This window comes from Balaenoptera acutorostrata, chromosome 17 (assembly GCF_949987535.1).
Source record: "Balaenoptera acutorostrata chromosome 17, mBalAcu1.1, whole genome shotgun sequence".
In the NCBI taxonomy this organism is placed as follows: Eukaryota; Metazoa; Chordata; class Mammalia; order Artiodactyla; family Balaenopteridae; genus Balaenoptera; species Balaenoptera acutorostrata.
Window position 1 is genome coordinate 2,453,160 of NC_080080.1, and position 22,624 is coordinate 2,475,783.

Consider the following 22,624-nt stretch of genomic DNA (forward strand, 5'->3'; position numbering starts at 1 on the left):
GTATTTTTTTAAGAGTTCCTGTTGCTGCACATCTTCACGAACACTTAACATCAACTTTCTAGTCAACCATCAAAATTTTAGCCAATCTGGTGGGTAGTATTAATCATATTTCCATGTTAATTTTCACTTTGCTGATTAAATAATGAGGTTGTACCTCTTTTCATGCCCTTTTCGGCCATTGGAACGGCATCTTTGGTGATGCCTGTTCAAGTATCCTGCACATTTTTCTGTTGCGTTGTCCCTCTTTTTCTTATCGATTTCTAGGAATTCTTTATGTACAGTAATCTGGATACAAGGTCTCAGTTGATTTTATGTTAAATATCTTCTTCCACTTTGCAGCTTTCCTTTCGCTCCCTTACTAGGTCCTTTGATGAAAAGGAGTTCCAAGTTCCATCATTCATTCTCAGACGTTACCTTATAAAAATCCTAGAGTTTGCCTTTCTCATTCAGCCCTCCAACCACCCACATCATGGAGATGTGAATCGGGCTCCAGTTTCTTCTAAACGTCCAGCATCCTTTATCGAGTGCCCAACCCTGTTCCTGCAGCTCTGGGTACTTGCTTCCTGCAGTCAAGGGTTGTGTGCTGAGGGGCTTCCCTGGTGGCGAGTGGTTAAGAATCCGCCTGCCAATGCAGGAGACATGAGTTCGAGCCCTGGTCCAGGAAGATCCCACATGCCGCGGAGCAACTAAGCCCATGTGCCACAACTACTGAGCTTGTGCTCTGGAGCCCACGTGCCTCAACTACTGAGCCCACGAGCCACAACTAGAGAAAGCCCACATGCAGCAACGAAGACCCAACACAACCAAAAATAAATATAAAATAATAAATAAATTTTTTTTAAAAAAAGGGCTATGTGCTAGGGACCTGCCTTTGGGCTCTCCCTGCTCGGCACTGCTCTGCTTGTCTGTGCCTAGACCAACACCCAAGGTTCTCATTCCTACAACTTTATATTAATTCACCTCCCCTGATCCAGAAAGGTCTCCCCCTCCTCCTTCCGCAAGACTGCCTTGGCCATTCTTGGCCCTTTGCATTTCTACATAACTTTTAGAATCATTGCCCAGCTTCCTTGTCTTCTCTTTTTCCTCTTTCACCCTTGGGCAACTGCTTTTACTGCATTGGCCCTCAAAGCTGGCCTAAGAATAATCCTTGGTTTGGCACACTCATCCATCACGGCTCTATGCAGGGCCTGCTTTAATTTAGTTCTTTACTTAGAGCAAGGATTCTTCTCAGTAATCGAATGCACACTTGTGAAGCTGTCACCCGTACAAAAGCCAGGGCCCTAGTTATGAACTACATCTAAGGACGGGGCTGCCCACCGTCACTGCTGCCATCCCCCTGGCTCATCCACCCAAGGGTCTTCCTTCTGTTGCTGTCTTTTTATATAGTGTGATTGCATCTAAACATATTCTTAAAAACATTTTATTTGTAGTTTCAATAATTTTATATAAAGAGTATCATGCTGCATGTAGTCTTTGGAGACCTTTTTTCACCGGCCTGATATTAATGTAGATTTTTAGATCTTGATTGTCTATTCTAATCTAAATCTAGTAACACCAGTTTTCCTTTCTTTAGTATTGCATTGTATGTCTCTTTCCATTTTTTTAAATAGACTTTTCTTTTTTTGGAGCTGTTTTAGGTTTGCAGAAAAGTTAAGCAGAAAGTGCAAAGTTCCATCTCTTCCCTCCCCTGCCAGGCTCCTTTCTTGGTAACATCTTGCCTTAGTGTGGTATGTTTGTTACAGTTGATGAGCCAATACTGATATATTATTATTAACTAAAATCTATAGTTTACATTGCAGTTCACTCTTGGGGGTGTACATTCTATGGATTTGGACAAATGTACAGTGAGTGACGAGTATTCACTATTATAGCATCATACAGAACAGTTTCACTGCCCCCAAACCCCCTGTGCTCTGCCTACTCATCCCTCCCTCCCCCTAAACCCCTGGCAACCACTGATCTTTTGACTGTCTCCATGGTTTTCCCTTTTCCAGAATGTCATAGAGCTGGAATCATACCGTATGTAGCCTTTTCAGGTTGGCTTCGGTCACTTTCTGACATGCTTTCAGGTTCCTCTGTGTCTTCATGGCAACTACTCTCACTCCTAGGAACTCTTTCTCTTTCTTATTTCTTTTTTTTGGGAGGGGCGGTGGGGTGAAATGATCCCCGCAGTAAGTCTAGTTAACAATCATCATCATTCATAGTTACAGATTTTTTGCCCTTGTGGTGAGCTATTCTCTTAGCAAGTTGCAAATATACAATACAGCGTTAACAGCTATGGTCACCGTGCGTACATTACGTCCCCGGGACTTATTTATTTTATACCTGGAAGTCTGTACCTTTTGACCCTCTTCACCATTTCGCTTACCTCTGACTCCTCACCTCTAGCAACCACCAGCATGTTCTCTGTAGATATGAGCTGAGTTTTTGTTTGTGTGGTTTGGGTTTTGTTTTCATTTTGGATTCCACATGTAAGCAAGATCATGCGGTATTTCTCTTCCTCTGTCTGACCTATTCCACTAAACCTAATGCCCTCAGGGTCCATCGATGTTGTCTCAAATGGCAAGATTTCCTTCTTTCTTATGGCTGAATAATATTTCATTTTATATATATATACATATATATATATTTATATATATGCTACGTCTTCTTTATCCATTCATCTGCTGATGGGCAATTAGGTTGTTTCCATATCTTGGCAATTGTAAATAATGCTGCTATGAACATGGGGGTGCATATATCTTTTCAAGTTAGTGTTTTCGTATTTTTCAGATAAATTCCCAGAAGAGGGATTGCTGGATCACGTGGTGGTTCACTTTTTAGTATTTTGATGAATCTTCATACTGTTTTCCATAATGGCTGCACCAATTTACATTCCCGCCAACAGTGTACAAGGGTTCCCTTTTCTCAACATCCTTCTCAACACTTGTTATTTCTCATCGTTTTGATAATAGGAGTGAGATGATACCTAATTGTGGTTTTGATTTGCACTTTCCTGATGGTGAGTGATGCTGACCACCTTTTCACCTACCTGTTGGCCATCTGTATGTCTTCCTTAGAAAAATGTCTATTCAGATCCTCTGCCCATTTTTTAATCGGATTGTGTGGGGAGCTTTTGTATGTTTGTTTTTGCTATTGAGCTGTGTGTGTGTTTCAAGTATTTTGAATATTAACCCCTTTTCATAAATATGATTTGCAAATATTTTCTCCTATTCACTAGGTCGCCTTTTCATTTTGTAGATGGTTTCCTTTGCTGTGCAGAAGCCTTTTAGTTTGATGTAGTCCCGCTTGTTGATTTTTGCTTTTGCTGCCTTTGCTTTTGGTGTCAGATCCAAAAAATGACTGCCAAGACTGACGTCAAGGAGCTTACCACCTAGGTTTTCTTCCAGGAGTTTTATGGTTGCAGGTCTTATATTCAAGTCTTTAATCCATTTCGAGTTAATTTTTGTGTGTGCTGTAAGATAGAGGTCCAGTTGCATTCTTTCGTACGTGGCTGCCCAGTTTTCCCAGAACCATTTGTTAAAGAGACTGTCCTTTCCCCATTGCATGTTCTTGGCTCCTTTGTTGTAAATTAATTGACCACGTCTGCGTGGGCTTATTTCTGGGCTGGGAACACTTTCCTGACTTGGCTCCTGGAGCCCAGCCTGGCTCCTCCCCCCCAACCCCAGCCGCTCCAGCTCAGCCTCCTGGCCGCTTCCTCCTGTCTCCCTGGCTTCTTAACGCAGGGGCCACAGGGCTGAGCCTCAGGCCCCATCTTCACTTACACTCCCTGCCCTGGTGGCCACTTCCATCCCCCTGGTTTAAATATCACCTAAGCCCAGGCGCCTCCTGAATGTTCGCCCTGGCCGGATGCACGGGGATGTCTAACGGGCATCCACTTGCCATGTCCAGGCCACCCCCTGACCCTGCCCTGCACCTGTTCGTCTTGCCAGCTCCTGTGTCAGACGTGGCGATTCACCCTCCAGCTTCAGGCCAAAGCTCTCGGTGTCGCCTTGACTCTCTTCTCCACCCCACAGCCCATCCTCTGGGAAGCCCTGCGGTCCACCTGCCTCCATCTCCCCCAGCCGCCGACACCACCACCCTAGTTAGGACATAACGAGCTCTCACTGCACGTCCTGGCCCGTTTCCAGCCCCTCCGTCCCAGCAGCCAGAGTGGTCCTTTAAAACTAGGTCGGATCACGTCTCTTCTCCACTCCAGACATGCCAGTGGCCCCCATGTCATTCAAAGTCAAAGCCAAAACCTTTACAGCACCCAACAAGTCGTGACGTTGCCCCACGACCTCACTGTCTTCCCGCCCTCCGCTGCTCATGCCACGCCACCCACGCTGGCCCTGAACACACCACGCAGGCCACCGTCTCAGAGCTGCAGCCTCTCCCGTTGCTCTCAGGTCTCCGCAGGCACCCCCCTTCTTAGTGGAGGCCTCCCGACTGCCCTACTTACAATCGAGGACACCCAGGTGCATCCTCCTGCCGTGCCCCTCCCGCCCCGCTTTACGCACGTGGGGTAGTGTCTGACGCACCATTGTTTGCTGCCCAAGTCAAACCCTAGGGGGGTCACGCCCAGGATTCTTACTGGGTCTGTCTCTGCTCAGTACCCTGGGACGTTGCCTGACCGTGACGGTGCCCAGCACAGAGGTGCCGACTGAGTGACAGACACCCACAGGGAGAAGAACAGAAGCCTTGGCCCTCTGTGCACCCTCGCTCCTGGGAAGCCACCTCACCTAAGCCCCTCGAGCAGCTTTGCCCTCGAGAGGTGAAGTGACTTGGCCAAGGTCACCCAGCCAGGACGGGGCAGAGCAGGGATTTGAGTCCAGGCCCTTCTCACTCCAAAGGCCCCACTCCTTCTAGGTGGGTGGTGACCTCACTCTGGAATCTCCCAGAGTCCTCTGAGCCCACTCAGCTAGGGTCAGATGGGACTGGGGTGGCCTCCCCAGCACTCAAGGGCTGCCCCCCCTGGGGTCTCTCTGAAAGCTGGGGGTTGCAGCTCATCAAACCCCCCAACTATGCCCTCCCCGCCCACACCACATCATTCCAGGGTCTCTCCTGCCCCTCCAGCCCCTTCCACCCAGCACTCAGGCCCAAAGACACCTAGCACAGAAAACAAGAGGGCCATCATGGCCACTGACACTGGAGAGCCCCCGTGCCCCCTGCCTCCCCCGGTCTCGCAGGGCCATGCTTCCCCCCCACCAGGCAGTAAGGCCGTGGGACTAGGCAGGCCTGACCTCCTGCGCCATCTCCCGGTTACGAGGCAGGGCCCTGATCAGAGCACATCCTGTCCCCAGTCCTCAGTCTCCTCATGTGCAAAATGGGCACAAGGACACTGAAAAGCTCTGCACACGCCAATGATGGCCCGTAAGTTGACCCAGGTTGGTGCCAGGGGAGCTGGACCCCAGCAAACCCAGGCTTAGGAGGAAGCAGCCACGGCAGGCTTCCAGGAGGAAGTGACTGTAGGGCGAGCCCTAAAGGCTGAGCGGGAATAGGCCAGGTGAGGGGGCCAGAGGCAGGAGAGAAGGGAAGGCAGGCAGGCACTGGAGGTCAGAGGGCAGGGGTCAGAGGGCAATGGCTTTGGGCACCAGCTGGACTTGTCCTGACAGTACTTGGGAGCCATGGAGGGTGACAGACAGAGTCTGCAGCTGGGGTAAGAGGGGCCTGATAGAGGGGACACCCAGAAACACGGACCGGGGCCGCTGGCCCAACCTCTGCATCCCCCGGGCCACACTGCTGTCCAGGCCCCGCCCCTCATGCCCCTCCCCCAACCTCAATATGCTCTTATCCACCCCTCACCCACCTGTCCTGCCAGGGTTCAGCTCAGGACCCAGCCTGGCCTCCTCCTCTGGCCCCCACTCCAGGCCCCTGAGGCCCTGGGCATGGCGGCCCGCTGCTGGGACCCAGCCTGGCCAGGCCAGAGTTTCAGCGCTGCCTTCACGGCCACCCTTTGCCCGCAGCCATGCCGTCCGTCTGTGGAGGGCCCTGGGGGCCAAGCGGCCGTGAGCTGCCTGGTGCTGGCCGAGCTGCTGGCCTGGGCGCTAGAGCGGCCCCTACCCACCAGGACCAGTGACAGCAGCCCCCGGACCACGGAGAAGGCCTACCTGCGCTCCATGGCCGTGAGTCTCTGCCAACACCCCCAGACGCTGTCCCCAGCTGCCTTCTTGTGTGCGTTCAGCCAGACATGGGTGTGGGGCGCCCACCGTGTGCCTGGCCCAGGGGGACGGGGAGCCCCATATCCAGGCTTCAGAAGAAACCCACCCTGCCCAGCCTGGCCTGGCAGAGGGGGCCTCCGAGGTTGCCCAGCCGGGGACTGACCACACAGGCCCTGGGTCCAGGCCTGGCTCCCCACTTCCTGGTCGAGGGCCCTGGACCACGCCAGCCAGGTTCAGGCACGAGGAAGGGCGTGGAGGGATTCGTGAGCCCCTGCCCCCATACTTGGGTTCTGGAGGTTGTCCATTCTGGAGGAATCTTAGAGGCTGCCTCTGGTAGCTCCCACCCTCCTGTAGGAGCCCCCCCTACCGCCCACCCCCCAGCTTTCTGCACAAGCCCAGGCCCTCCTTGCACAGCCCCAGGAGCAGGGGCTCACTTGCTAACTCGCCACACCTGCCCCTGGGCTGCACTCTGACGGGGCAGCAGCTGCTCCCCAACCCTGTTTTATTCCAGGCTAAGAACCCACCTCCACCCCAAAAGCCCCCTGAGCAGCGAGCATGCAGCCGCCCCTCCCCGCTCAGAGCGCCCTGGACAAGCGGCCGCCTCCAGCAGAGGGGTGTGACAGCTGAACCCGCGGCGGCAGGAAGCCCCACCCTGTCTCCGGGCCTGGCCATCCATCAGCCCTGCTCCTTGATGCCCCCAGTCCCCGGGCCCCCTTCCCTGGGTCCCTCCGCGCCCCAAGCCCCTGCCCTCCCCTTGTCGTTGCTCCGCAGTGCTGGTCCCTGACCCTGAGAACGTTCTGGACCAAATGCCCCTCTGGGCACGGGAGACCCCGGGGCTGCTGTCTGGTAGCTCTGCCTTCAGGCCACGTGTCCCCTCGACATTCACTCATGGGTACCTGTTGTGTGCCAGGCTCTGTGCTGGGGATACTGTGAGGAGCAAAGCCCACGGGGTTGAGGCCCCGACACGAGGCAGTGGCAGCGCAGAGGGCAGAGTGGACGGGGCTTGTGGGATGGAGGACCCAGGCCTGCAGGGAGAGCTGCGGGAGAGGGGAGGCATGGAGGGTCCAGAGAGAGAGCCGGGCCCTGAGGGAGGGACGTCCCGGGCAAGGACTTGGCTGTGGTCCTGGAGGCTGTGGGCAGGCACAGGGAGGCGAGGTTGGACGTGGGTTTTGTCGGAAGGTTGATCCACAGGCCTGGACCCCAGACCCCTTGAGTGTCCCCTGCTGCCCCGACAGGCCATGAACACGCTGCATGAGCTGCAGTTCGCCCCAGAGTTCAAGAAGGCCGTGCAGGAGGCCTACCCCAAGCTCTTCCTGGCCCTCCTCACCCAGATGCACTACATCTTGGAGCTGAACCTGCCCAAGGAGCCCCAGCCCGGCCAGGAGACCCAGGAGGCAGCCGTGCCCAGCGCCCGGAGGTAAGGCCCAGACCCCTGGGCAGAGACGGTGTACCGGCTTCCCAGGGCTGAGTGACAGAGCTCCACACCGGGCAGCTTAGAGCAGCAGGCGTTTATTCTCGCACAGCGCCGGAGCCTGGGGGTCTGAAGTCCAGGGTTGGCAGGGCCGTGCTCCTCTGAAACCTGCGGCGGAGGGTCCTTCCCGCCTCCTTGGTGTTCCTTGGCTTGTAGACGCATCACTCCCATTTCTGCCTCCGTCTTCACTGTGTGTTTCTGTGTCTAAATTTCCCTTTTTTTTTTTTTTTTTTTAAGAGGGAGCAGTGTGTTGTACACAACAAGCGCTCTTTGTTTTTTTTTGGCTGCGTTGGGTCTTCGTTGCTGCACGCGGGCTTTCTCTAGTTGCGGCGAGCGGGGGCTACTCTTCGGTGCGGTGCACGGGCTTCTCATTGCGGTGGCTTCTCTTGTTGCAGAACACGGGCTTTAGGTGCGCAGGCTTCAGTAGTTGTGGCTCACGGGCTCTACAGCGCAGGCTCAGTAGTTGTGGCACACAGGCTTAGCTGCTCCGCAGCATGTGGGATCTTCCTGGACCAGGGCTCGAACCCATGTCCACTGCATTGGCAGGTGGATTATTAACCACTGCACCACCAGGTAAGTCCTTCCCTCTTCTTATAAGGACACCAGTCATAATGAATTAGGGCCACCCTAATAACCCTGTCTTAACTTGATTCCATCTGTAAAGACCTAACTTCCAAATGAGGTCACATTCTCAGGTACCCGGGGTTAGGACTTCGACAGCTTCTGGGGACACAGTTGAATCCCCAACAGACATGATTCCAAACACCAGCTGTGGCCAGCACAGCAGTCAGCGCGGAGGGTGGGCGTGCGTCACTCTTCCTTGTGACCACAGGTGCCTGGCCGCAGAGACACCCCATGACAGCTGACACACGGGGACTCCAGGTGCCCACACGGGACACCACATCTTACCCAAGTGTGGTCCTTGCAGGGATTCTGCGAGACAAATGTTGTCTTCCCCCTTTGACGGATGAGGAAACTGAGGCTCAGAGAGGGTCAGAGCCTTCCTCTGAGCCACACAGAATGTCCGTGCATTGCTGAGCTAGAGCCCATAGAACGGCAGGGGTGTCTGCCCAGCCACCACTCGGCCCCTGCAGGCAGACGCCCTCCGGGTTCCCTTGCACAGGGCTCCGGACCCTGGCACGTTTTCGCTCTGATGCGGTGGACAGCTGTCAGCCTCCCCCCATCCCACTCCTGACCAGTGTGGACAGGACCCACGTGGGAGGGTCCACGCCCCGCCGGCTGCACTCGGGCCGTGGCCCGAGCTGGCAGGCTTGCCTTCCCTCTGCACTGGGGCATATCTTGAGAAATCCATTAAGCGAGTCTTTAAAAGCCTCGGGGCGACCTCTTTTCATTTGTTAGTATTATGATGAGCTTCACACAAGCTGTCAGTTTTAACAGCTCTCCCCAAGACACTCACTGAAAAAAACTGTCACTTCTCTCATATTGCTTCTGAATTCGAATGTGCACCAAGTTCCTTTTTTATTCGAATCAACTATGCAAAATGCATGAATCTTCCCTAATAAGCTGTTAAAACGTTCTCCTCCCGGAAGCAGGAGGGTTAGGAGAGAGCTATGATGAGCTGCCTGGCCCATCAGCTTCCCTCTCCCGCCCCATGAGGTCCAGCCTCCCCTGCTCCCATTACCACCCCCCACTGCCCTCCACCCCTCAGTCAGATCAGGCCTCGCCTGTGCTCAGAACCCTCCTGCTTCCTCCCCCTTTAGCTCTGAGAAGGGCCCAGCCCTTCCAGTGGCCCACTGGTCCTTCCTCATCTGGGTGCCTGTCTCCTCCAGGACCTCAGCTCCCGCCACACGCCCCCACCACCCAGGCACACCCTCTGCTCCAGCCTCAGCATCTTCCTGCCGTTTCTCAAACCCAGCACACTCCTGCCTCAGGGCCTTTGCAGCTGCTGCGCCCTCTTCCCGGGATGCTCTCCCCCCAGTAGCCTCACCTCCTGTGGTCTCCCAACCATCTTCTCTAAAACAGCAGCCCTCCTCCCTCCCTGCTGTGTTCCCCCCCAGCCCATCTCCAGCTACAGCTGTCATCTGTGCCCCATATAATGGGGGCTCCGGGGAGCAGGGACATATGTCTGTCTCACACAGGGCTCCCGCAGAGAGCAGGATGGCTGTCACCTCTCTGGGAGCACCAGGGGCCCTTCTGCTCAGGCTCAGCTGTGTCAAGATGCTCCAGCAGCCTCAGCCCTCCCCCCTCCCACCTCGCAGGTCCTGGCTTTTCTCTAGGCAGGTCCTCCCGGAAGAGAAGGGCGGGGCCCCAGCAACCACAGGACAGACTCCCACCCTGGGCATGTCCATTGGCTCTCATTGGCCCAGCTTAGCTCACAGGCCCACCCCTGAACCAACTGCCTTGGCCACAGGGGCATGTGGGGCTCTGACTGACCAGGTCTGTCTCCCACACCTTCCCTGGAGCTGGGATGGGACCTGGGCCCCCTCCCCAGAGGACAACTGTGATTCTGATGCCACCCCAAGGGGCCCGAGAGCACAGCAGGCCAATCGGCAGTGATGTCCGCCAGCCATCAAGGACAGTGAGGAGGTCAGCAGCCGCTCCCGGGCCTCAGAGGGCAGCACCATCCAAGCGCATCACTGTGGTCCCAGGTCTGACACTAGGTGGATGCGGTGGTACCGTCAAGGGGGACGGGGGCCGAAGAGGGATCTGGGCACTCACTACCGAGAGGCCCACTGTCTCGTGGGTGCCCCCGGCAGCCTGGGAGTGGCACGGAACACCTGTGGCAGCCACGCAAGGCTCAAGGCAGAGTCAGACAAGTCCTGGGCCTCTGAGGTTCCTGACGTCCTGCTAAGCTGTGCCGGCCCCTGGAACCAACAAGTGAGGGTTTGGCAGGGCTTCCTGCCAGGGAAGGAGCAAGCGTGGATGGCCCTGCCTGTGGGACTCTCCCTTTCCTTTGCATCTCTGATGAACAAAACCCCTTTCTTTTAGAGACATTTCCTGCTTTGGTTGGTTCTCAGCCAGGTCCTCCTCAAGGCAATGCCCACCCTACCCCACAAAGGACTTCTCATTCCTCTTGTTTCATCCATTATGGGCTGAATCTCTTTAACTCTCATGGGACATCTCATTTCTCTTCATTTCAAAGACACTCCCTTCATCCACTTATAGGTATAATCCAACATATTTTCCTTCTTGCCCTGGCTGCCAGGAAGCTCACATATAAAATTAATGTTCAGTCATCTCTCACTGTGGCACAGGGGTGCTTCCTTTTGTTTCTCACTTCCTGATTAGTCCTCTTTTCAACTTAAAGCTTTAAGTTTAATTTAAAGCTCTTTTATTTAAAACACTGTTCGTGGTCCTGGGTTTTGGCAGTCGACAAGGAACAAATAAGCAGTTAATAATGATATGCTGTTTGGGGCCTGGATCTGAGATCTAAGATCTCCTCCTAACCCCACTGTGAGCACTCTGAGCTGGCCTCTCCATCTCACGGTCTCGGTTTCTTCTTCCGTGCGATGGGGTTGGTCCCTCCCCAGGTGTTGTGCGGGTCAGGCGCTGCAGAGGACTGGGTAGCCTCTGCTAGGGTGACCCTGTGCAAGTGACCAACACGCGGGGCCTCAGTTAAGGGTTAGATCATGACCCCAGCCCAAACATCTTCTGTTCGATTTGCCCAGTTGGGGTGCCGTGGTCTCAGGCCCAAGGACCTCCTGATTCCTCGGACCCACGGGGTTGTGACTTCCCAGGGGTTGAGCAGAGGTTCCTGAGCAGGAAGGGACAGACGGGAAGGTTGGTGCTCTGCCCCAGTCTGGAGTCCCCACGGCCCTGCTCGGACCTGCCTCCTTCCCTGGCCCCTGGCCTCAGCCTCGGCCCCCCCTTCCACTCCGTGCTCCCCACAGCTCTTGGTCGAAAAGAGGAGAGAAAGGACTAATGGATTATTTATTAGTTGGTCGATACTTGCTGAGTGTACTGTGTGTCCTGCTCTTGTTATTTAATGAATACGGATGGCGCTTGCCGTGTCACAGGCCATGCTCAGTCACCAGAGAGGCACGCCTGCACTCAGGAGCTCAGCCCCGTGGAAATGCAGATGGGGTCAAGTGACAGCCCGGTGATGCATGACACACCCTGGAGAGTGCCCTGAGGGAGAGGCACAGCCTCTGCAAAGGATGACCTTGGGGGCGCCCCCTGCATGCGGTTCCCTGAGGACCCGGCCTCTGAGCACAGACCTGAATGATGGTTAGAGCTCACTGGGTGGGGAAAGGAGGGCAGAGAGCCTTCCAGGCGGGGGGACCCCAAAGACGAAGGGACAGGAAGGAGGTGACGGCGCGGCTCAGCCCCAGAGCAGCGGGGGGCCACAGGGGGCTCCGTGCCGCGGAAGTGACAGTATCCGGTCGGCACTGGGGCGACGCACAAAGACGAGGAGACAGAGCCACCTCCTGCAGCTCACGTCAGTGGGGGGACACCCGGTGGAAAGGAAAGGAGGGCGCGCCATTCCCTCATCCCCCCGGGACAACAGCGGTCCGTGTCCCGTGGCACTGATGCATAGGAAGCCCTAGCTCTGTGTGAACCCCGCAAGCTCCCTGCACCTCTGCATCCTGCCCTCCAGCCCTCCCTCATCTTCAAAGTCGCTCTGCCCCAGGCATCCCTGGGGTGAGGCTGAAGGAGGGCACGACATCACCGCAGGAGGAAGGGAGGGGAGTCCTGCACGGCCGGGCTCGGACCCGAGGGCCTCCGCCTTCTGTCGGTCAAGGAGCGGCATGGATTTCAGGCAACATGGGTCCCTGTGCATTGCCGGGGGTCCTGGGCTGGGGGTGGTCTTAGGCTTTAGGGCCCCACCAGTAATGCTGTTCACCCCGAGAGTCAGCAAGGGAGCCCCAAGAATGCCCAACTCAGCCAAACACCATCTTTCCAGAAGCCCTGGTGTGGTGCAGGGACACGGCGACCGTGAGAGGCGATGCCCAACGTGCCCCAGGACCAGAAGCTTCTGAGACTCATCACAGAGCAGACAAAATGCCACTGTGCCCAGAGTCGCCTTCTCCTGCAACCGGCGTCACTCTGGCTGAGACCAGTGACCTGGAAAACACAGCCTCTTTTTAGTGGCACGGCTTGGGGGCAAGATGACAGGCCAGCTGACATTTGAGTCGGCCCCACCGGGGACTTTCACGGAGTGGCATTTCATCCCTTCACATTTGGTTTTGCAAATCTGATCAGAGTTGTGCCTGGTCCAAGCTGACAGCCTCGCTCTGGGGGCGCTCACACGTCCAGGTGACGCCAGCAGGCGCGGGGTGGCTGGGCAGGGAGACGAGCCACCGAGCTATTCCCGGGCCCTCTGCCTGTGCGCTGCCTGCAGGGCCTGGGGCAGCCCAGAGCCCGTGGCTCGACACCACTGTGCAGGTCTGGAGCCCGCAGCCTGGCCGCGCTTTGCTTCTGCGGCCCCTGGCCAGGCTGTGTGACCCGGATGGGGCTCGGGCAGCGCGGTCCCTGACCCGCACCCCATCCCGCCGTGCTCCGGGGCCGGCTCTCTTTCTTGAGTCCACGCGAGCACGCGGCCGGTGGACCTGGTTTCCCCGCGTCCTCAGGAGCTGCAGATGGACCCTCCTCCGGGCCCCCATGACACACACCCCCGCTGTCCTCCTCCCCTGCTGGGGCCCCTCTGCATTCTCAGCCCCACGTTTAAACGGCACCGCCCATCGAGGCTCCGCTGGCACCCCCTCCACCCTGCAACTGGGGAAACCACCTGTCCCCGGTGCCTCCTAGCTCTCTCTCTCCAGCCCTGTCCCCTCAGCCCCAGCCCTGGAAAGCCAGCCGTGGGCACCTCACACTGACCACGTGCCAAACCTGTCTCGAGCTTCCCCCTGGACCCGCCCCTCCCAGGAGGCCCCCTCCAGTCTCCTGCTCCGCAACCGGGCCTGCCCGCATCCTGCGCCCCGACATCTCTGTTGAAGGCGGCCGGGAACAAGCTGCCCCCGGGAGGCCCCAGTGCTGCCGGGCCCTGAGTACAGGCGGGAACCACAAGGCACCTTTCCACCCGCGGCGGCTGGGCACCCTCCCCAGGGGCGCGGCTGGCCAGGGACCCCTCTGCTCTGCCGCAGCATGTCGCTGGGGGCACTGCAGGGCCTGCTGCCCGCCGCCAGACACTGGCAGGACTTCGCCCACCTGGAGCTGCAGGGAGCCTGGGGCCTCTTCGCCACCACCCACACCGACCCGCAGGGCGTGGGCCTCCTTGCCAGGTAGGGGCGGGGCTGGGCCAGGGGAACGGACTGCCCGGGTCACCCTTGCCCAGAAGGCTAGGCTGTGGACTGCCGTACCTCCAGGGCCTGCCTGCGAGCACAGCCCCACGGACTCATGCATGTGCACGCAGGGCACGGAAAGCACGGGCGCCCCGCCCCCGTCTCACGCGCACACCTTGGAAGCCTAGGATGCAGGCGTCTTCCCCCCGGCCTGAGGCCTCCTAGGGGACAAGGGCCAAGTCTGCTCCCCTGTCCATCCCATGCTCAGCCCGGGCCTGGCAGCCAGTGGGCGGCCAATGGGTGCAAAGGGAGCAGGAAACGGTCGAAGAGAGATGTGCCCACCCACGCTCAGCAACACCTCTGGCCACCTGGCCCCTGGGTTGGGTTGTGTGGGGCAGGGGACACGGGGCTGCGTCCGCAAGCCCAAGCCCTGCCCCTGCCCTTCGCCTGCGCCCAGGGCCACGGTGCAGAACCGCTGCAAGCAAGTCAAGGCGCTGATCATCAGCTGCTACCCCACCTGCGGAGCCAGGAGGAGCGGGGGAGGAAGGCAGCCATCACCATCCTCACGGGGGCCTGGGTGCGGGGAGGGGGGCCCCTCAGAGACAGCCTGAGCCCCCTCGTCCGGCTGCCTCAGCCACCGCCAGAACCACACCAGGACCTCACTTGCCCAACAAACCCCTCACACCCCTCCTTCCCGCCTCCAGCTCCTTGGGGCCTGCGGTCGGGGGCTTCTGGCTGGGTCCGCACCTCCCAGGCCCCCCTCAGCCTGCAGCCTGGGGGGACTGTCTTTCCACCCACCCCCCTCCCTGATGACTCAAGGTCCCACCCCTGGGACCGTGAAGCCAAAAGGGCAGTGAAAGAGTAGAAAGAGACCCCAATCAAAGCCTGGTGCTTCTCCCCACCCCACCGCGCTAGGGGAATGTCTGGGCCTCCTTCCACGAGGCTTTGTCCCCAAGTGCCCCACGAGCCAGGCTGTTGATGTATGTTGCTCCCAGCCTCGCTGTGTGACCTCAGACAAGGCCCTTTCCCCCTCTGGGCCTCAGTCTCCCCAGCTATACATTGAAGGATCGAACCAGCTTGGAGGTGGGTTTCAAATACTCATTAACTAAGATACGCGGAGGGAGCAGGCCAGCCACCCTCCCCACACCGCCTGCCAGGCCCTGGTCCTACAGCCCTGCTCCCAGACACCGACGAGGGCCCCTAGGAGAGGGTGCCAGGACTGACCCACCTGCCCCGGGGGCCACCCAGTTCCTCTACAGCCCTGCCCTGCTGGAGGTGCTCCCCAAACAGGCCGCCCTGACCATGCTGGCCCGAAGCCTCAGGGACCCCAGCCCCGAGGTCCGCGTGCTGAGCCTGCAGGGCCTGGGAAACATCCTCTTCCACCCAGAGAAGGTAAGAGGGTGAGGGGAGCTGTGGCTGGAGCAACCCCCAGAGCGGCCGGGTGTGTGGGGTGCAGACAAGGCCCACTGGGTTGGAATCCCGGCTCTAGGGAGACAAAATCACCTCTCTGGGGCTCGATTTCCTCACTTGCAGAATGGCGCTGGTGATGGCCTCTCGGCAGGGCTGCTGGAGGGGTGCAGTGTCTACTCCCGAAGGACATTGTCTCCACCACGCCCGGGGATAGGCGGACGCTCCTGCAGACCTCCAGGCACCTAGGAGGAGCCCACCAGGCGGCACCCCAAGGCTGGCCCGCAGACAGGAGCCTCCCCTGAGAATCTTATGGGCGGGTCCCCCCGTCATTGCAGACTCAGCTTCACTCCCTCCCGATTCCACCCATCACCGTGACAACCCACATCCCGTAAGGAATGAACAGCTGGAGCATTGCCAAAGAGGCAGAAGGGAAGGCCCGCAATGCTGCCTTTGGGGGGTCTGGCCGTTCCGTCTACAGCCCCCCAGCTCATCCACCTACCTACCCACTCATCCATTCATAAAGTCAGCCATTCATCCCTCCATCCCTCCATCCATCCATCCACCCACTCATCCATCCACCCATCCTCTTGTTCCTTGGGTCCTTCATTTATGAGTCATTCTTTTATTATTTCTTTCATTCATTCATTTCACTCAGTCAGTTATTCACGTTTGCTCTCTCACTCATTCATTCATTCTGTCAGTGGTCAGCCATCCAGACACCTGTCCCCAGGTGTTCTCCCAGACAGGCAATCAGTAGGAAGTGTCCATGTGCTTTCTCTCTACCCCGCACTGAGTGTGGACCTGCAGGAACAGAGAAGACAGAGCAGAGGGGCTACCAGACCAGGACGGCCAGGGCTAGGGAAGGTGGATGGTTCCCAAGGGGGGGTCCAGCCACAGCAGGGCTGGGGGAAACAACACACCATGAGCCCCCCAGCCAGGGAGGCCTGCTTCTGTGGGGACACGTTGAACTGGGCAGGGATGGAGCGGGCCCCAGGGCTGAGGGAAGGGCCGCGGTCGCTGCCCTAGACGCCAGAGAGCCACCCTCTGCTGGGGCCCATGAGAACAAATGGCCCTGCAGGACTGTCCACTTCTGTCTACCGTCAAACACAAATCGCACTAACTGGGTGCCGGTGTGTGCACTGGGAGACCGGAGAGCAGCTACGTGCAAAAGACCCAAACCGACCGCGTACACACGGTAGAAGTGCATCTCTCTCCTGCCGCTGTGGCTGTCCTGCTCTGCACTCCCCAGGGGAGCAGGGTCCTCGTTTGCTGTGCTCCATTCTGGGTGCTGCCCTCCTCTGCAGGGCCTGGGCGGCCACCGCCATGCCCACTCCAGCCAGCAGGCACACCCTGCCCCTTGAGGCACGACCTGCAAGTTGATCACTCACTTCTGCTCCAGTGGTCACGCGAGGAGGCCGGGGAAGTCCATCCCTGCCACAGAGGGGTCCTCTTGCCAGGGAACAAGGGGCCAGCTCGGCAGGCGGAAGGAGGGCCCCCTCCACCGATCCCCCTGCTCACCTCGGGGGAGGGAATCCAGACAACCAGGCTAAAAACTACTTGACAGTCATGGGACGATCGCACTGAAAATCCGGATGCTGTTTTCAGGACTGGCGCCCGGCCATTTTTGTCCTTGTTAGAAATTATATTTTGCTTTTAGAAGATGCTACCAATGTAATGCCTACATATTAATGAAATAAATCAACTGAAAACGCTGCAAGTGCAGCCATCGAAGGAAGGCAGACACGCTCCAGGTAGCGTCCCTCCCACCCACAGCTGACCTGAAACCATTCCCGTCCAGGTCACCTGCGACCTTCCCGCAGTGGACCCGTGAGCACACGTGACTGGGTGACCTTTCCGTCCACTTGGCCCCAGGACCCCTCCCTCACGTCGAAGGTGGTGCCTTGTCATCTTCACTGGTTCTTCCTCCTGTTCTTGGACCCTTTCCCACCATTCTCCTTGGTCTACACTTGCTCCCTTGGTGGTCTCCTCCAATCTTCATGTACCACCTGTTGGCCAATTGCTCCCAAACCTGTATCCCAAACGCGGACCTGAAATCCAGCCTCGACCCTCAAACTGCTTGGATTCTAGCAGCATCTCAGACTTAACGTGTGCACAGCGGACCCCTCACCCCAAACAGGCTTTTCCTGCAGCCCCCATCTCAGGTGACGGGGGCTCCACCCGTTCAGTTGTTCCAGCCCCAAACAGAAAGGTCATTCAGCCGATCAACAAACACCCAGGTGTGCTCCTGCCTCAGGGCCTTTGCACTTGCTGCTCCTTCTGCTGGAAAGCTCTTCCAGCACCTCTTTGTAAGAATTTGCTCAGCTCTCACCTTCTCAGTAACAAATGCTCTGATCTTACTTAAAATTAAAACTTTAGGGACTTCCCTGGTGGTCCATTGGTTAAGAATCCGCCTTTCAATACAGGGGGCACGGCTTCGATCCCTGGTCGGCGATGTAATATCCCATATGCTGTGCAGCACAGCCAATAAATAAATAAATAAATAAAATAATTTTAAAAAAACCTTCATAACCACCACCTCTGCTGGTACCTCCACTCCAGTCGGTCCCACTCCTGCCCTGCTGTATCATACCACTCGTCACTGACTGACACACGCCATGTTGTGTGTTTAACTTTGGGTCCTTCTCCAGTCCACTGCCAGACCTGGGTCCCAGCACCCTGGCTGCACCCAGTTGGTGCTCAGAAAGTGTTTGTCACTGAAATGAATTTAATACTGTAAAACTAAACACAGCTTAGGAAGCCAATGAAGTCGCCTAAAACTTGCTGAAAAGTTGTAAAATCAGCCTAGTTTGCACGTCATTGATAAGGGGCTTGATGGTGGGAAACATCCATGTGCTGACATGTCACTTTCTGACATGTCCATCCAGACAGTTCATGAGCACACTGCACACAAGAGGAGCAGGAAGAATTGGCCGAAAATGAGCTTAGTTTTTCTTTGAAAGTAATGTAAAAATGGGAGACGGTCATTGCAGCATAGAAGGTCTGCGGCCACCACTGGTGCACCCACCTCCCCATGATGTGATTCGCCAGCGACCTCAGTGTGTGCCCACCTGACCAAATTTGTCTCCTCCAGCCCCCCAGGCCCTCTCTGACCCATGGGGGGGCCAGGAATGGGGGTAAAGGCAGGGTGGGGCAGAGGAAGGGAAGGGTGGTCTCCAGGGCTTGGTGGGGGCCCTCTGGCCAGCATGGGGACGGACAGGAAGGACCTGGGAGCCAACTAGCACGGGGCTAATGCTCCCCTCACCCCAGGAGGATCCCCAGTGGCTCAGGGAGGAGAAGCCTGTCCGCAGTCTGTCCACAGCTCCGAGTGGACAGACCAGGGCTCGGAGCTCATTTCCCTCATGGGCAGAGCCAGGGCGGGATCCAGCAGGGTGCGAGGGACAGTGCAGGTGCCCAGGCCTGGATGGGGGTCTGGGAAGGGCAGAGTCTGAGTTGGTTCTGGGTCTACCTGGCAGGGCTGGGGTGCGGGGGCTGCAGAGGCAGGGGTCCCAGCACCCTCGGCCCACCGGCCCCACCTCCCCCAGGGACACCTGCTCCGTGGACTGCCGCCGCCCTTCCTCGATGGCTTCTTCCACAGCAGCGAGCCGGTGGTGGTGCGCGTCATGGGCACCGTGTCGGACGTGCTGCACCGCCCGGGCGCACACAGCACAGAGGCCCAAAGCCTTGGCATCACCATCAACACCCGCTCCTTCTCCGACGACGTGAGTGCGCCCAGGGAGGGGCGAGCGCCCCCATCTCGTGCCCCTCCCGTGCCTCCCCCGCTCGCTTCCTCGAAGGCGGGGAGGACCCCAGGCCACGGTCCAGCTGGGGCGGGGAGGTGGAGGTCCAGGGCAGCTCCCTGGGTGTGCACCGGCGCTGGTGGACCAGCCAGGAGGCCACCAGGTGGCGCTCGCCCTTCTCCATGGGGCTGAACTAGCGCCGACATCCATTCTCTCCAACCCCACCTGTCCTCACCTTCCTGACCTGTCAGCACGTTTGCAATGGCAGATTTTCCTTCACTGGGAAATTAGAGGGATAAGCCCCGCCCCCCAGCTGCTTTCATGACACTCGGGTTGTCAGGATGTGACTGTGAGCATGAGAGAGAAATGATTTCAGGTCCTTGAGGATGGCCTGTGACCCTCCCCAGGAGCCCTGTCTGAGGGGGAAGGCAGAGCCCTGTCCCTGAGAGCCCTGAGCCCAGGTGAAAGGGTCCCGCTGAGGGGACTGAGCCCCATCCCCACCACGGAGTGGAGGGTCAGGACCTCCAGGCAGGTTTGGCTCTGGCCCTGAGCCTCTGCCTTGCAGGAGTGGGATGGAATCCGGGCAGCGGCCATGGCACTGTCTGGGGAGCTGGTGGCGTCAATGACAGGCAGAAAGCTAAGTGGCCTGAGAACCCAGGTGCACCAGAGCATGGTGGCCCTGCTCCTGCACCTGAAGGACAGCTGCCGGGCCGTCGTCACGGCCAGTGCCTCCCGATGGGCCTTCGCCTTGGCTGGCGGGGCTGGGGACCCACGGGTGGCAGGGGGCTGGGGGCTGGGGGTCTGCAGATGGCAGGGGGTGCTCCCTGGGGCAGCAGGTTTGGCCCCCTTCTTGGTTTCCCTGCCCCTCCCCATGTGCACACACGTGCACTCACACACGTGCACTCACACACACGTGCAAACACGTGGCCGTGCCGTCTGTGGGCAGGACACTGTCTGCCCTGCTCACTGCTATGTCCCCAGCGCCTGGCCTGTAGTCGGGGCTCAGGTTGCTCGTTGAACTTGCTGAGATATGGGCTGAGCCCTACTGTGTGTCAGCCCGTGCCCCACGCCAGGCCATTAAGACGCAGCTCAGCCTTCCTGGAGCTCCCAGCGGCCAGGGAGATGGATAATAAGCGGCCAGTTTCCCAGCCGATGGGGGCCGAGTACTGCCTTCGGTCGAGCGGGGCCTGGTGCCGCGGCCAGGGAGCTGGGTGGGCTGAGCGCAGCCTCACAGGCAGCGGGAAGGAGCCGAGGAGCCCAGGAGGGGCCGCGCCCGCGCTGCGGCTTCCTCAGACCCCACCCCAGCCCGGGCCCTCCCCTGCGGTCCCCACAGCAGGCCAAGCTCGGCTTCCACCGCGGCTCAGTGCTGCTCCGATGGCGGCGGCGGCGCACCCTCTCCTGCACGCCGGCCTGGGAGGCGAGCCTCAGCACCCGCCACGTCCTCTGGAGCCGCCTGGTTAGGGGCCGCAGCGGGGGGCGGGAGGGGAGGGAGGCCGGGAGCCGGGCTCCCCGGGGCTGGGGCTCCGGTCCATGCTCTGTGCGGGCCCAGCCCTCTGACCCCAGCGAGTGACGGGCGTGCTCCCCAGATGAGCCACAGCCAGGAGGGTCTCAGCATCCACTTGGCACAGGCCCCCAGCTACCTGCACAGCCGCCGTCGTCACATCAAGACCTGGGCGGCGCTCTTCATGGGTGGGCGGGGGCCGGGCTCAGGGACCCCCAGGCCTGCCCCGCCTGAGCACCCTGAGCCTCACCCGCCCAGCGCCTGCCATGCCACTGCAGCTGGAGCTCGAGGGCCACTGGCAAGAGGAAAGGTGGCGGGGGGCGTGGGGGGGGCCTCGGAGGGTCAGGAGCGGGTCCAAGCCCCCGTCCACCGGCCAGCGTGCTCCTCGTTGTCACGCAGGTTATACCACCTGCCACCACCCCCAGGCTGTGTCCCAGATGGTCAAGGACATGGACACGAAGCTGCTGTTCTGCAGTAAGTGGCCCCAGCCCGTCCACACCCGCACCCGTGTCGCAGGGAGGGTGGACCCCCAAACACGCGGGGCTGAGAGGGGGTGGGAGTGGGGAAGGGGAGCACCCAGGCCTGGAAGGCCCAGGAGGTGCGGTCTGGGTGCCAACCTGCCCCCCCACACCCCAGGTGGGAATGAGGGCGCTGTCCTGTCAGGGCGGGGCTGTGGGCAGACGGGACCGCAGGGGGCACCTCTGACTTGTTCCTCCTCTCCTGGAGCTTTTGAGGATCTTAAGAATGACCCAGAGCCCAGCATCCAAGAACGTGCCACCAGGCAGTCCTCCTTCCTTCAGCAGATGGCAGCCAGACCGCGGTGACCTCCAGCCGTCCTCCCTCACCTTCCTCCTCACCCACCCCCAGCCCCGTGCCCACTGTGTCAGTCAGCCCTGCCCTGTCCACACAGAGCTTGGTTGCATAACATTTTTCCATTTGAAAGAAAGATCTAGATTCAACAAAGATGCGTCACACCTGTACGCTCCCCGCCCACCATTCCGTGGGTCCCCAGGGGAACCAGGCAAGCCCCAGGAGACACTGGCAGGCCAGGGGGAGGGTGGGGAGACCGTGTCCCCCAGAGACAAACTGGGAAGTCTGTGCAGCGCCCTGCAAATGACAGCCCCTCCCCTCATGGAGATCAGGTGGGCTCCCCTTGGCCAGAGCCCAAGCCATGGCCTGCCAGTGTCCTGGGCGCTGGGAGGGCACTCCCAGGGCAGCCTTGGCCCTCGGGGCTCACGGCTGAGTGGAGCCATTCACCAAGGCACTCTGACGGAATTCAGTTTGTCTCCAGCTTAGAGCTCCATAGTCACCGGGGTGCTGATGGTGGGCAAGAGGCCCCTTGGCTGGTCTCCCTCAGCCCAGGGGACTCAATGTCTCCCTCCACCCCCATCTCTAGCTTCCTGAGTCCAGTCAGGGCTGGCAACCGGGGTTGGCAGAGGAACCAGCCTGGCCCAGAGTCAGACCTTCCTGGTGGGCCTGGCCCATCCTGGATGAGCTGTGTGGCCTGAGGCGAGGGTCTCAGCTCTCTGAGCCTCAGCTGTCCCATCTGTAAAATGGGTAGTAAGACCTTCCTCCAAGACCCCTTGGAGGGCTGAGTCTAGAAGGGGTCCCCCGACTCCCAGGGAGCCCCTGGAGACCCACCTGACCTTCCGGAGGTCCTTCCCCTCCCTGCCTTGGTTTTTCCACTTGTGCAATGGGCAGGTGGGCCCTTTCCCTGCCTGTGAGACCCTCCCTTGCCTGAGTCCTCCCTAGGGCCTCCCCCCAGGTGTCTCTCTCGGGACCCCAGCCGGCCGCCCTCCAACAGGAGGTCCAGCCCAACCCAGCCTGCCCCCTGCCTTCCCCCACCCCAACCCCATGCCCTCCCTGACCCTCCCCACTCCGTCCAGGCAGAGATTCCACCCGGAGCGCCTTGCCCACATCCCCAGCCTCGGCACCTCCACAAGCCCCATCCCTCGAGGGCCTGCCAAACAAGGCTCCCTGCCCCTCGTCAGCCCCTCCTGAGGCCGGGCACCCCCACTACCCGGCTCACCACGCCCCTTAGACTGTGAGCCCCTCGGGGCAGGGATGGGGCTGCACAGGGCTGGCACCCAGGAGACCCCAAAACTTGGATGGTGGGTTGAAAAAATACAGCAACTTCATGGAAACGCCCCAGATTCACTTGTGTTCTTGGGTGTGTTTGGGGA

At 58.9% G+C, this 22,624-nt stretch overlaps 1 protein-coding gene across 1 annotated transcript in view; it reads left to right on the top strand.

Moving 5' to 3' along the window:
* LOC103010412 (maestro heat-like repeat family member 5) overlaps positions 1–21,265 on the top strand; it is a 71,113-nt gene extending 49,848 nt beyond the window's left edge. The window contains 14 exon segments of the mRNA XM_057532414.1: positions 5,946–5,986; positions 5,989–6,104; positions 7,376–7,557; positions 8,994–8,999; positions 13,656–13,793; positions 14,251–14,291; positions 14,294–14,364; positions 15,042–15,185; positions 18,746–18,922; positions 19,506–19,661; positions 20,274–20,396; positions 20,527–20,629; positions 20,841–20,915; positions 21,168–21,265. Of these exon segments, the coding sequence (XP_057388397.1) occupies positions 5,946–5,986; positions 5,989–6,104; positions 7,376–7,557; positions 8,994–8,999; positions 13,656–13,793; positions 14,251–14,291; positions 14,294–14,364; positions 15,042–15,185; positions 18,746–18,922; positions 19,506–19,661; positions 20,274–20,396; positions 20,527–20,629; positions 20,841–20,915; positions 21,168–21,265 (1,471 nt within the window).
* The last annotated feature ends 1,359 nt before the right edge of the window (positions 21,266–22,624 follow it).